The sequence below is a fragment of the Myxocyprinus asiaticus genome, chromosome 42, assembly GCF_019703515.2.
Source record: "Myxocyprinus asiaticus isolate MX2 ecotype Aquarium Trade chromosome 42, UBuf_Myxa_2, whole genome shotgun sequence".
NCBI classification, from domain to species: domain Eukaryota; kingdom Metazoa; phylum Chordata; class Actinopteri; order Cypriniformes; family Catostomidae; genus Myxocyprinus; species Myxocyprinus asiaticus.
In genome coordinates this window covers 5,772,226-5,786,974 of record NC_059385.1, presented here as the reverse complement: position 1 = coordinate 5,786,974, position 14,749 = coordinate 5,772,226, and the positions used below count along the sequence as shown (strand labels likewise).

Sequence of the window (14,749 nt, the reverse complement as noted above, 5' to 3'; positions counted from 1 at the left end):
GCTTTGATAGCTGGCTTGTGCCAAATCTTTGTCTCATCCAGAAGTATAGCCAAACAAGTGGTGCTGCCTACATAATAAAGAAGCATGGAAACAGATCACCCATGCTTTCCCGTGACCTTAATTGACTTCCCGTGTTGCTCGAGAGAAGCTGATAAACATATGTACAGGGGCTGCAGACAGCATTCCTGTCTTGTTGGTCCTGTGGGTCAACATTAATCAGCTGACCCATTTAAACCATTTGATACTGTTAAAGTGACATTACTCTAGTAAAACGTCAGGGAGAGGTGTTGAGTTTGAAAGAGAGAGAGAGAAAGAGAGTAGCTCTCAAAGCCACAAGAGACAAATGTATCCCGGGTCAAATGGCAAAGCCCCTTAAAACATCAATCAGCGATGTAATCACTTTGAGCTAATTACTTTCCCTTACCTCCGCATCAGGTTACCATATGTGGCTGCCAGTGTGTTCACCAAGGGAAAGCATATTTGGGGTTATTATATATAAGGATTTTCAAGATGTACTAAATTTTGGCCATATTTCACACAGATTGTAGCCAACTAATTTCCCAGTTGCTGGAATCACATTCTTTAATTTTGAACAGTTTAAAAATGAAAAGATCTTGTGGCTGGAATTGGATATACTGTAGAAGCCTTTTGTTTTTAGGGTCTCATAGGGACATATCACTGAATGAAATGCGTAATAAGCAGTTTGCTGTACAAAGTAATACTAATCAGTAATATCTTGACTGCCTAACATCACAATTGACCCAAGAGTTTTATTTGCCCCAAGCAAGACTCTTGCCTTTAGGTGGAGTTTTAAGGCTCTTTTATTTTTCCCAACCATGACAGTATCTAAGACATCAGTAAAGTGTCTTCAAAAATTGGCAACATAAAGTTGGAACTGAAAATGGAAGCAAGCTTTACAGTACTATGTGGTGGTAATTCAGAGCTAGCTCTAAAATACTCAGTTTTAATGTGAATGCATAATGGGTTCTCTTGTTTTGTCAACAGTTGATGATATTCTCAATTTCCTTGATAAACCAGTCTTTCTGTCGGGTGAAATGGAGTCTCCTTTGGGCAGTGGAGAGTTTGATTTATATCCCTCAGCTTCTGTTACCATTACCCCAAAATTGAGTTTTATCAACGGAAAACACGAGCTAACTCTGAAACCGGACATTGAGCAAACTCAGGAAGCTAGAGGAGACCAGTTTGACACCGCCATTCCGGCAATGGAAGAAACCGTCCATGATTATGAGACTGGCATGATTACTGAGGAGGCTGAGGGCATCAGATCATCCCATGAGATGGGTGAATCTGGCTCAACAATGAAAAGCCCAGTCGAGCCCCAAACCACAACAACAGAGAGCTCTGAAAGTAAAACCATGGCAGAGTTACCCACATTTGCAACCAAATCCCCAAGCCATGAGATGCCCTTACACACCATAACCTTCAGAATGCCGACGAACGAAGAGGGTTTGGGGATGCAGCCAACAGATGATGAAAAGGAACTGACCCCTCCAGAAGGTTCTGTGGATGATGTGCTACCAACAACGAAAAGCCCAGTTGAGCCCCAAACCACAACAACAGAGAGCTCTGAAAGTAAAACCATGGCAGAGTTACCCACATTTGCAACCAAATCCCCAAGCCATGAGATGCCCTTACAAACCATAACCTTCAGAATGCCGATGAACGAAGAGGGTTCGGGGATGCAGCCAACAGATGATGAAAAGGAACTGACCCCTCCGGAAGGTTCTGTGGATGACGTGCTACCAACAACGAAAAGCCCAGTCGAGCCCCAAACCACAACAACAGAGAGCTCTGAAAGTAAAACCATGGCAGAGTTACCCACATTTGCAACCAAATCCCCAAGCCATGAGATGCCCTTACAAACAATAACCTTCAGAATGCCGATGAACAAAGAGGGTTCGGGGATGCAGCCAACAGATGATGAAAAGGAACTGTCCCCTCCGGAAGGTTCTGTGGATGACGTGCTACCAACAACGAAAAGCCCAGTCGAGCCCCAACCCACAACAACAGAGAGCTCTGAAAGTAAAACCATGGCAGAGTTACCCACATTTGCAACCAAATCCCCAAGCCATGAGATGCCCTTACAAACCATAACCTTCAGAATGCTGATGAACGAAGAGGGTTCGGGGATGCAGCCAACAGATGATGAAAAGGAACTGACCCCTCTGGAAGGTTCTGTGGATGACGTGCTACCAACAACGAAAAGCCCAGTCGAGCCCCAAACCACAACAACAGAGAGCTCTGAAAGTAAAACCATGGCAGAGTTACCCACATTTGCAACCAAATCCCCAAGCCATGAGATGCCCTTACAAACCATAACCTTCAGAATGCCGATGAACGAAGAGGGTTCGGGGATGCAGCCAACAGATGATGAAAAGGAACTGACCCCTCCGGAAGGTTCTGTGGATGACGTGCTACCAACAACGAAAAGCCCAGTTGAGCCCCAAACCACAACAACAGAGAGCTCTGAAAGTAAAACCATGGCAGAGTTACCCACATTTGCAACCAAATCCCCAAGCCATGAGATGCCCTTACACACCATAACCTTCAGAATGCCGACGAACGAAGAGGGTTCGGGGATGCAGCCAACAGAAGATGAAAAGGAACTGACCCCTCCAGAAGGTTCTGTGGATGATGTGCTACCAACAACTACATATCATGACTCAGATGTGGTAGCTACCAATGAGACGGAAATAGCTGAACCAGAGAAGACTACAAAAGAAAATGGGGTGGATAGTTCCACCAAGGCACCATTTGTCACATTGAAAACAACTCTAGAACCCAGCACTGTTGGCAGAAAAAGGCAGCTAGATACAGAAGATTTTGAGGGATCAACCTCAGCCGAGGAAGAGGGCTCGGGACAAGATTTATTTCCAACCGAAGAACCAAAACACCAGACTCAATCACCTTCTATTACTGTTTCATCTTACAACTTTACAGGTTCCTTAACAAGTACTGATCCTAATCAGCCAAGGCAACCCATTAGTTTGGATGTGCTGAATGCAGAACCCACTATACGTATTGTTTTAACTTCTCAGAAGGAGGAAGTCTTAGGAGAAGAAACACAAACAAAGCCTCCTACAAAGTCTACAGAGTCTCTTTATACTGAAGACTCTGGGAGTGGACAAGACCAAATGACCACCAAAAGTCCTTTGTTGGGGCCTGAGATTGAAAAGGATGCAAGCACAATTTTTACCATCACTGAGGACTTGAGCTCTGGTGATCAGCCAACTGAAGCATACTCACTGAAACCATTCACTGCTACTACTGTGCCATCCCTTCCAATTCAGGAAACTGAAGAAACAAGGAAGATTAGTGCAGATTATGAAGCAACTCAATTATTTGAAGGCTCTGCAGAAGACCCAACACCATTGACTTTTACTTCTGTCCAAACTCAGACAAAGTCCCAATTCACAACCCAAACCCAAACTCCAGTGACCACCATTCTGCCCACTGATGGTCTAAGAGCAATGTTTTCTTCTGAAGAAATAATTTTAATCCAAACAATACCTTCTGATGCGACAACCACCTCAGTGCATTCATCAGAGACTTCAGAGGAGAAAACTCAAGAAATTTCACGTTCTCCACTTGGTTACTCAACTGAGAAACCTCTCACCTCTTCAATACCAGTTTCTCATCTTCCCACCTTCAGTGTTTCTACAGAGCCACATGTGCAGGAGCCAGTGCCAGTCCAGGTCTTGGGTGGAGGAACGAGTCAGTGGACTGCTAGAGAAGAAATTCTCACCACTCCCGAAGCCACAACAACTGTGACATTTGAGAAGGATGTTGTAGATTATGACACTGAGGCAGGTCCCTCAATCGTTGAGGGACAACCACCATCCAGGGATGAGTTCACTACAAGAAAACCAGAACCTTGGACTGTTGCCAGCTACACTGTTGAGAGCCACATGGTTGATTTGAAAGGTACAGTATCACTTTTTTTCACACTGTTAAAACTGCTGTATGTAATTTCTGCACAACTTCCAGTATCAGACAGAATTCAAACAGGTTTTATACACTTGGTTAAGGCAATGGTGCTTTGCTGGGCCGCTCAAACAAAAAGACTGTAATTCTGTTTGCTGCCACTAGTGTTGCGGAAATGACACACTGCAGCTTTAATGATTCTGTAACTTATATTGATTATCATGTAGAGTTCCATTTTGCTAATTTTCACCACAGTTCCCTTCTTGAAGTTCACAAAAATACTTTTGCTTTATAATGTCCATAGACCATTTACAGAGTAATAGACATTATTTTGTCATTTCAGGCCTCACACTTTGCTCAGTCAGTATGTGTGAGAATGGTGGAACATGTTTTTTTAATGGAAAAGGAAACATTTGTGTCTGCATGCCTGGATTCAGTGGGGAACGCTGTGAAAATGGTATGGAGGCTCTGATATTTTCAGATTTATTAATTTTTGTTAAAGATTCAGAGTTCCTAGATTAGTGTCAATTTCTCATCATATCCAAATTCCTGCAGACATTGATGAATGCCAGTCCAACCCTTGTCGCAATGGAGCTACTTGTATTGATGGTTTAAACTCTTTCAGCTGCACCTGTCTGCCCAGCTATTCAGGAGCCCTTTGTGAACAAGGTATGAAAACACCATTTAACATATTGCAATAAATTTAATTTGGCTATTATATGAAATTCTTTAAGTATTGTTGGTCTATTTACAACTAAAGGTATATGGACAGTTTCTGTGGCATGCTATTGCTAACAGGTTTAGTTATATACAACTTAATGGACAGTATCTATTGCATGCTAGCATATGGCTATCAGATAGCTATTACAGCTTGATGTCTATGGAGAGTGTCTGTGACCTGTTAGTAGGTTGCTAGCAGATTACGTTATTTACAACTAAATGTCAATGGACAGCATCTGTGGCATGCTAGCAGAATGCTTGCAGTTTTAGCTGTTTACAGCATTAACTAGCTGGTTGATAGCAGACTGGTAAGAAGTTCTAGTAAGCAAATTACACTAGCTTCATCCCAACACACATAATTATGATTTTACTTTCCAAATAGTTTGATGATTGCATTAAACGTTTATTTGCAGTGATGCACGAATGCCTACTAGGCTTCCACTGTAAGTGAAATATTTCTTACCTAGTTTTCATATTATTGGTACAGGACGGAATATTTTATGATGTATTAAGGTGCAGACATTAGGTGCTTTATAAATATTGATTTATGGCTGTTTAACTATTCCACTGAAGCAATGAATGTATATGGGATGCAGTCCAAACTATTAGTCTGGACTCAGACAATCCAAACCATTGAGTTCACCACATCTGGCAGGCCTGATCCTCCAGAGGGTGTGTGGTATGGTGTCCAGAGAAACGAAAGCAGATTTGTGTCAACAATAGGGTTCAGAAAAAAGGGCACACTGTCAGAGACAGTACTGACAGTACCCTTTCACTGAACTCACTGCCTTACTTGGCATGAATCCAGGCACATTAGTGTGGCTAGGTAAATGACGAGTGCATTTTCCTTCATTAGCATCGTCATATTTGTCCACCACAAAAGCATAATTTTTCACAAGTTGGGTCGTGACTTTTAGAGGGCTTCGGAAACTAATTAAAGACAGAATGAAATGGCATTTAAAACTCACTGAATTTCTGTAATGTCACAGATTTCTGCATTAAACACAATATTCAGCATAGAACACTACAGGTTTGGCCTTTCAATCAGGATTTGATAGAATTGCCACATGATATTTATTGGTCAATATATGCACTGATGAATCATGCACAATATGACCAGGAAAGTGGTCAATTTGTTTGGTTGGTCAAAGTGGCTAATTTACTTATTAAAGCTGAAGTGTGTAATTTCTATGCCATTAGCGCCATTCTGCGCCACACAGAATTGCTAAATGAATGACTTCAAACCGCTTTTCCATATACTCCCCCTGTCTTCCATTGTTTCTTCCAAACAGGTACTGAACCCATGCCATTGGCTGAGCCAATGATCTTTTGTTAGGCCGTTCAAAGAAAAGTTGAAAGTGCCGCAGAGCTAATGTTTACGATTTTCATGGTAATCAATCTACGAATAGCTTGCATACAGTTGTCTCTACTCATTAAGCTAGGATATGAGAAAGTAAAGAAAGTAAATGGGGTCAATTTAGATTTCAACAAAGCATTTGTACTGTATCTGTAGGTGCCAAATGTACTGTCAGGTTGATCATTTATTTTAGTCTTTGGCCAGGCATTGCTCTGTGTAGGGATTAAGCTTTGATATGGATGAAGTGAAGTACAGTAAAATCACATTTACATACAAAGAGTGTCTTGTTGACATCTACTGAATGCCTCGTTTCACAGTCAGTTCCCATTACTCAACCAAAATGTGTGTTCAACCCATGAGTAACAGTGAAGAACTTCAAACATGAGAATATCCCTTTGGATCATCTGTTGTGGCTTGAATTATGACAAACATCTCTTAAAAAAAGAGACAGAAAATATTGAAACTCTTTGCACATGGCTGTGGACAGTGCTCAGTTTTTGAATATTATGAAGTCAAGTCATTCTCCTGTGATGATGTGAGGCAGCGCTGAGATTGATTCTGACAATGGTTCCTTGGCCCTTTCTTGGCTGTTCCCTTAATTAAAGGTGAGGCCCCTTAGGAGAGAGATTGCTATTGGAACATGGGTCTAGACTGCGAAATCAACTGGAACCAATTAATGCATCAATACGTCTCAAGAGGCTCATGTGAACTCCAAGTCACATTGGGGACAAGCTCCAGTATAGCAACTCCCTAACACTCATGTAGGGCTTTTCTTGGGACGGGACCCTTGGTTTTCCACTCTAAAAATAATCGGGACTTACGTATGTGAGCAAGCTCAGAAAATAGCTTTTTTTTTCTTTTTTTCTTTTTTTTTTTTACTTTGAAGAGGGCTATTAACCTTCTCGGGACTTGAAATTTACGCTCACTTTCACAGACTTGACGATCATGTTGGGCGTTGATCCCCCAATGAATTGGTTCCAGCTTCATCCAAAATATTGTTGCCATTACTCAGCAGAGCTAATCTTACACACACACACACACACACACACACACACACACACACACACACACACACACGCACACACGCACACAAGCACACACGCACATGCACAAACATCACTTCTGAGGACACCTGTTTGCTTGATAGCCAAAGTCAGAAGACCAACCAAAAAAGAATCAAGAACTCTTGAGTTTTGCAGTTGTGGTAATGTAAAAGAAATGTAAAAAAAGACACTTATTTCACTTTTAATAAATCATGTCACAGTACCACTCAAAAATTATCTTCTGACGACAGAGCCAATGCAGCATGCAGTAGCAATATGCAGTTCAATGGCATGTTTGTTTCTATCATTGACTAGTGGTTGCAGTCTTTTTCCTTATTTCATCCATAGCATGGTTCATCATCATATATTTCACCTTACAGCACTGAGCAGACAAGTTTACAATCTTCCACAGTCAGAGGCCTGAGTTGGCTCCATTTAACAAGTTTACAATCTCCCACATTCAGAGGCCTGAGTTGGCTCCATTTAACAAGACCACCTGAACTTTAACCCTAACCACCCAGTAGAGAGGGTCAACTCAGGGTCTGGAGCAGGGGTGTATAAATATTTGGTCTGACCATTGTTTAATTTCAGTTCTTTATTATATGATGCAATGCACTTTTAGACCCATAAATGTCTTTATAATATTTCAGACTCGAGTTATTCTAATGCAGGTATCTCCTGACCTCCTCACACAAGTGCTCTTGATGTGCACTTCCACTGTTGTTTCCACCTTCGTCTCCTGTTGTTCACCATCATTTACATCGTCTTCTTGCACTACTTAATGAAAGCAACAGCTTAACTGTGAGTGTTGCCATCTTGTGGACCTATTAATAGTGCAAATAATTCCAGGCATATGCGCAGACTATGTGTACAGACTACGTGCGGTTAGAAAAATCGGGCCACATGCGTGTACTTTGTGTACGTCACTCAACCTGTATACATAGGCTAGCCTACAAGTTAAAACTGAAGTATATTTTGGGCTAACTTGTCCCACACTGTGCTACGAATGGCATAACAATGAGTTCTTATCTTATTTTATTTTTTTACACCCCTAGTCAGGAGGCTTAATAATTCTGAATGTCAGGACGTGTATGTTATCTATACTGTAAATTATATTTTAAAACACGTCTAGGCTATGTGGTGATTGCCTTCAAACCCCAACATTTAGCACTAAGAGGTAATGCTTGTGAGAAGGATCAGTTATTTACTACACATTTTGTATTACTTGCTCTGAGGTTCTGTGTGCATTTTGCTAATATTTACTAGTATGCTATGAGAGCGCTTCTGCTATATTAAGAAAGAACTGTACATTCAAGGCAAAGGAAAAAAAGCTTGTAAATGTGAGTAATGAGTCAAATAAAACTATGAGCTGTGCGTCTGACATGATTTACTTGGCCTTGTTTAGTGGTGTTTTCTTCCCAGCCTCATTAGATGCCATTGTTTGCATTTAGCTTACACGCTGAGCGCTACGGTCATTGGTGGTTTCAGTCCAATCAAAATGTTGATGATCTTCATTGTGTGCTGTCTTATGAAAAGTGCTTTGCGCTAGTTTAACCCACTTAGCTGCAAAACTCAAAACAGATACGGTTCTGTGTCCACATTATATTCTGCAGCAAAACTGATTGTACTTGATCTGAAAGACAGGCTTGTTTATGGATAAGATCAGACAATCGCCTTGAGACATTTTTTCTGATAGAGAGATAGACTGTGAGCACTCTGATGTGTGTTACTTGTTGCTATATCATGAATTTCAGAAGCATCTACAGTTAAAAAAAAAAAAGGCTTTTTATTTAATTATTTTGAGAAGGGATGCACCAAAATGGCCGATATTATGGTCAAAAACCGATATGAGGGCAGATATTCTAAATCAGTAGAAAAGGTTGATCACTTTTTAACACTTTTTAAACCTAGCATGTAGAAATTATATTTTAAATTGGAAAAACTATGACCTTTCCTGCTGAGAACCTACTTAAACCAGCCCAAGATGGTCTTCTAGCCTTGGTCTTCATGCTAATTTTAGATGGGGTTTAGGCACCTGTCATCTAGTTAGGCTGAAAGATCAACTGAAGACCAACTTGGCCAGGCTGGGTGACCAGCTTAAACCAGCTAAGACCTGTAAACCAGCAGGGTGATGCTATCTGCTTCCAATATTTGCCTAATCAGACCAATAACAAATATTTTTTTCTTTTAAAGAAAAATACTAATAATCACTGTGTTTTTGTATGTGCTACTGTTTGTGTGTTTCTCATAATTCAATGTATCCCATTCATACCTGCAGATACAGAGGTTTGTGACTTTGGTTGGCACAAGTTTCAGAGCCACTGCTATAAATACTTCACGCACCGGCGCACATGGGAAGCAGCCGAAAGAGAGTGTCGAATGCACGGTGGTCATCTCACCAGCATCCTGTCTCACGAGGAACAGCTCTTTGTAAATCGTAAGTGTCCTGTTTCATGAACCATATATCCAATACAGGTTATTTATTTGGGGTTCCCCTTAAATGTATGTTTTACAAAAAACAGATACTCGTTATAGAAGTGTATGAGCACTTACTGAATGCTTGGATAGATTCAACAAGGCATTAGTTATATTACAGATGCTTGACCTTGCAGTTGACTTTAATCAAACAAACTTCCCTTCGGCTGCAAATAAATGATTTGTAATTCATTTGTTTGTGTCATATGATGTATTGTTTGGTTAAAGTGACTTTCTGGTGTTTCCACTTCAACCAGGTAGTCCATTAAGGATGTCAAAGATGTTTTCACTAGTCCAAACATGAAAAGATTAATGAATTTCTATCATATCCATTAGCTACTATTCTATAAAATGACACACCCTGTATCTTAATTACTTGAATTATAGGCTTTTGAGAGTGGTAAACATACCACTGCCTGGTATTAAAGGTTTATTTCCCCCAAAAATGAAAATTCTGTTATCATTTGCTCAACCTCATTTTGTTCCAAACCCATTTGACTTTCATTCTTTTCTGGAACACAAAAGGAGATGTTTGGCTGAATGATAACAATGCTCTTGTCCATGCAACAAAAGCATATTGTGATATATTGGGGCTGTAAACGTCAAAGATTATGAAAGAAATAGTAAAAACGTAATTATTATGACCCTGGTGCTATATTCCAAAACCTTGTACAAGGAAAAAAAATCTTATTTGTGTCAAGACATGAGTGTTCCATATTTGAGATGAGGGACTAATATTGTAGAGATATAAATTGACACATGTAATTGTTTTGTAGGTATGGGACATGACTACCAGTGGATTGGGCTGAATGATAAAATGTTTGATAATGATTTTCGCTGGACAGATGGCAGCCCGATGGTAAGACTAGTCATTATTTACATCTTAATAAAGTTCATTCATTAGATGCACACCTGTGCTCCAGGTAACCACCATTGCTGAGATATGAGTCTGGAAAAGCTAGAAGCTGGAATTTGGACTTGATTAAATGAGGTTGCTTGATCCTAAAATTAGTGAGAACCCCTAATCAACAGACGCAAGGCAAATTTTTTGCAGTACATCTAAGTGCACGCAGACTTTGGAAGGATGTGGGTTGACCCTCAATCTGTGAAACTGTCTTGTATACACATTTGCTGCAACCACGGTTCAGTTAGGAATATGGTTAAAGGAATAGTACACCCAAAAATTCTCTCATTATTTACTCACCCTAATACCATCCCAGATGTGTATGACTTTCTTTCTTCTGCAGAACACAAATGAAGATTTTTAGAAGAATATTTTAGCTCTGTAGGTCCATACAATGCAAGTAAATGATGACCAGAAATTTTAAGCACCAAAAAGCACATAAAGGCAGCAAAAAAGTAATTCATAAGACTCCAGTGGTTTAATCCATTGCCTAGAGACTGAAATGGCAAGATGTACAGTAAAAAAGAAGTTACATTTTGGTCTGTTCTCACCCATTACTATTCAGTCATTATTATTATTATTATTTTCAGATATTCTAAGTCTAGAATGCTCCACAGCCAGATTTTAGAGCTGTTTGATTCCAGGATTTTGGAATCGATTCCAATCGATTCTTCATAAAAAAGGAGGCAAAGTGGAATCTTACAGTATCGGTCTTTTGAGATCAATTCATACAGATGAACAAACATATTGGATATACTGATGACTGATCGACCTCAAAACGCTCGTTGATCAGTCAAGGAATTGTCATTTAGCTGCCATCCCTTTCAAATCTGTATTTAGTATTAGTTTATGTAATTAAACACAGTCCAAACATGTCATGTCCCTGAGCGGAATCGATTCCCCTGAGTGGAGTCAAGCTTTGGAGTCGACTCTGGATTCCCAACACCTCGGAATCGAAGAATCAATTCTTTTTGGAATTGATTCCCAGCCCTACCAAATTCCACAATGCTTTACCACAAACTATTTCATGAATTATTACTGATAGCTGGTCGAAGGCAGCTGATTTTGTGAAGGACCTAAATTGAATGTGTACATTGCTTGTGTTTTGTTATTTGGTTTTGTGTTGAGCATTTGTTTCCTGTGTATTTGTGGTTGATCGTATTGTTAAATCTGATCTTTTATATTGAGGGATTACACCATAAAGTAGACAGTTTGCACCTTCATTTGCAGTTTGCACTCCCAATTAGTTTTTCCTACAGCCAATTAACCTCAGTTGAAAACTTGCTAAAGATTTCAGACCCTTGCATCTTGAATCTATGCATTAGGGTTTAACAGTATTTCTTCAGTATTTCTTCACAAACAATAGCCCATGCAAAATTGATTTTACATATTAATATAAAGTACAATGATTGTGCATCAACCATTCGATGAAAACATCTATGCATGTTTTTACTGCCTTTCTGCATCTGAAATGGGGCTTGTGTGTTTGTGTTAAACCCACGCAAATTGAACGCAGCAGTACATTCGGTTTCAAAAACCTATCATCCCTTTCCCCCCTTTTTGATCAAGGAAAGTCCCATGCAACCCTACCAGATGTGTTATAAAGAGCATCTGTTTTGATTCTTACATGTGATCTTTGCGCCCTCATGTGGCCACATGATGTAGAATAAATTTGTAGTAGTCTGAATAACACAACATCCCCTTGTTGTACTTGTGTTGTGGAATTCATTACCGTCTTGTATTAAACCACACTCCATTCTGTTTGCACTAGCAATTTGAGAATTGGAGAGAGGGTCAGCCAGACAGCTTCTTCTCCACTGGTGAGGACTGCGTGGTGATGATCTGGCATGAGAATGGCCAATGGAATGATGTGCCATGCAATTACCACCTGACTTTTACCTGCAAAAAGGGCACAGGTGAGACCTTCTCTTCCTCCTCATTTGGCCGATAGGCATCTTACACCCAGATGTGAGCTCATTGCCTTTCTACTTTGCTTCTTCTCACAGTTTCCTGCGGGCAGCCACCTATCGTGAAGGATGCCAATATATATGGCAGCAGGAAGCCGCACTATGAGATTAACTCCCTGGTGAGGTACCACTGCAAGGACGGTTTCATCCAGAGACACGTTCCCACCATCAGATGCAGAGGAGACGGCCAATGGGACAAGCCCAAAATCACATGCTTAAATCGTAAGTCACTGTTACCAAGTTTCTGATTAAATGGATGTTAATGGAATAGTTCACCCAAAAATGAATATTCTGTCATTTTTTACTCACCCCCATATCGTTCCACACCTTCAACCCTTCAGGGCCATTTCTGAGCATATGGCGGCCCTAAGCAAAATCCTACGTAGAAAACACATAGCCAAGTAGCTGACTTACATTCATTTCTTACCAGTGGTCTGGCTGCATTTCTCCTCCTCTTCCTTTTTCTTTTTTTCCCCCCACTCCCAACTTGTAGGTGCGCATGCCTGTCACATTTAGCTACAACTCTCTCTTTGCAGTTACATTCTCCCATGCCTCTCAGGCTACCAGGGGCCCCCTGGTGGCCCTAAATGGCCACTTACACCGCTTATAGCTAGAAACGGCCCTGTGAGAAAGAGAAGCCTAGATCTTCTGCAAAAAAGTCTTTTGTGTTCCATGAACGAAAATAATACATGTTTGGAACGACATGAGCTGAGTAGCTAAATGATAAACGCAATTTACAATTTTTGGTTGAACTATTCCTTTGAGTGAAATTATGTATTATACTGCAGATTTGATGGTATTGCACTTTATTTAAAAGTCTCATTTTCTTTTGTTTCTCAGCATCAATCTACCAGAAGACATACACACACAAATATCAAAATAATAACTATTACAACAATAGTAAGAGACGCTACAATGAGCTGACGCAGAACCGTCATCGCTGGTCAAAAACAGCAGATGTCTCCATACACTGATCTCCAACCAGAGCTACAGATGCTTCACATCAACACAGAGAATATCTTCAGTCTAAAGGGACGAAGCCAAACTATGTGCCTGATGAATGTTTTACAGCAAGAATTGAATTACCCTGAGGGACTGCAAAAAACAAAAAACAAAAAAACAAAAAAAAAAACACCGTTACCCACCCACTGAGAGAGTGTACTTTCTGTCATTGACTATGCAATAGTGATAATCGCATATTGTATTAATGTTTAGAAGTGAAATGGAGGGGGTCTCTGGTTGTAATGTATATAGTAGAGATAATGAACAAGAAATTAAAAACAGCTGTGAATGGTGACTGTTTATTTTTTAATTGATCTGTAACTTTTGCTTGCGAAGAACTGGATCTCCTTGCTGAGAGCACAATTAGGGTATGCAGAGAGTATAAACAGAACAATTACAGTAAGTATTTACAAAGAATAACAGAACAAAAGTCTTTATTTTGTTTCACATTGGTGGGATGGGGAGGGTTTCAAAAAGTACATTACAGGGTTGGAAGAAAAGCAATGCTGAAAGGACTGGAACTCATGAATCGAAAACAAATCTTCATCATCGTCTTCCTATGTGGCATCCTCACTCTTTATCCAAAAATTATACCAAACCATTGTACACTCAGTTATCATATTCATTTACACATATCAAAATATATATTTTAGGTGTTTTTTTTTCCCTTCATTTTTTAAAATGATATGTGGGTTTGTAATATATAACCATTTTTACTTTTTTAATGAATGTCATGATAAAATATGAAAATATGAATAATGTATGTGTGGTTGAATGAGCTAGACTTTTTTGTTGGACATTATTACAACTACATGAAGCCATAGAAGTTAATTTATTGCTGAAGATACATATAACGATGAACGAACTGTGAGATTTTGAATAATAAAGCATTATTATGAACAGTTTAAATCGTGTGTGTTCTTGTTTGATTTCATTTCACAAAAATCCCATGTTAATTCTGACAGAAAGTGACATTAATGTTGTGCTGTGGCTTTATGCACCAGAGAAACTAGCACGCAGCCATCTTGAAAATTTTGTCTCGGAACTTCCGGTCTAGCGGTCGCTATATAGACATCTGTGGTGTTGATGTCAAAGTAAAATTAGCTAGTGAAGTGTATAGAGTTGTCAAAAGTCATTATGGGTATTTTAAAGTGGTCAGGGGATGTCATAACAACTGGAAGCAGAGTGGGAAAATTTTAAAACAAGAGTACTTCATAAATACACAAGATTCTACCTTCATGCTGTGGACGTACTAATATGCCTCTCTGCTCATGAAACTCAGAGACAACACAAAGTCATTAAAAATATCTCTGTACGACACCTCTGACAATCTTCT

The 14,749-nt window shown here is 39.8% G+C and overlaps 1 protein-coding gene and 1 long non-coding RNA gene across 9 annotated transcripts in view; one reads left to right on the top strand and one right to left on the bottom strand.

Annotated features, from left to right (window-relative positions):
* vcanb (versican b) overlaps window positions 1-13,708 on the top strand; it is a 30,827-nt gene extending 17,119 nt beyond the window's left edge. The window contains exons 8-16 of one of the 8 annotated variants that reach the window (XM_051683777.1): window positions 1,006-1,743; window positions 1,969-3,945; window positions 4,289-4,402; window positions 4,501-4,614; window positions 9,344-9,502; window positions 10,317-10,399; window positions 12,216-12,360; window positions 12,451-12,633; window positions 13,252-13,708. In XM_051683777.1, the coding sequence (XP_051539737.1) occupies window positions 1,006-1,743; window positions 1,969-3,945; window positions 4,289-4,402; window positions 4,501-4,614; window positions 9,344-9,502; window positions 10,317-10,399; window positions 12,216-12,360; window positions 12,451-12,633; window positions 13,252-13,385 (3,647 nt within the window). In that variant the 3' untranslated portion in view covers window positions 13,386-13,708. Of the gene's footprint in view, window positions 1-1,005; window positions 3,946-4,288; window positions 4,403-4,500; window positions 4,615-9,343; window positions 9,503-10,316; window positions 10,400-12,215; window positions 12,361-12,450; window positions 12,634-13,251 lie in introns of all 8 variants that reach the window. The other 7 variants (XM_051683779.1, XM_051683778.1, XM_051683781.1 and 4 more) reach the window with 7 other exon arrangements.
* The window catches only part of LOC127432640 (uncharacterized), a 137,104-nt gene that overhangs the window by 82,725 nt on the left and 39,630 nt on the right, over window positions 1-14,749 (bottom strand). The window lies entirely within an intron of this gene.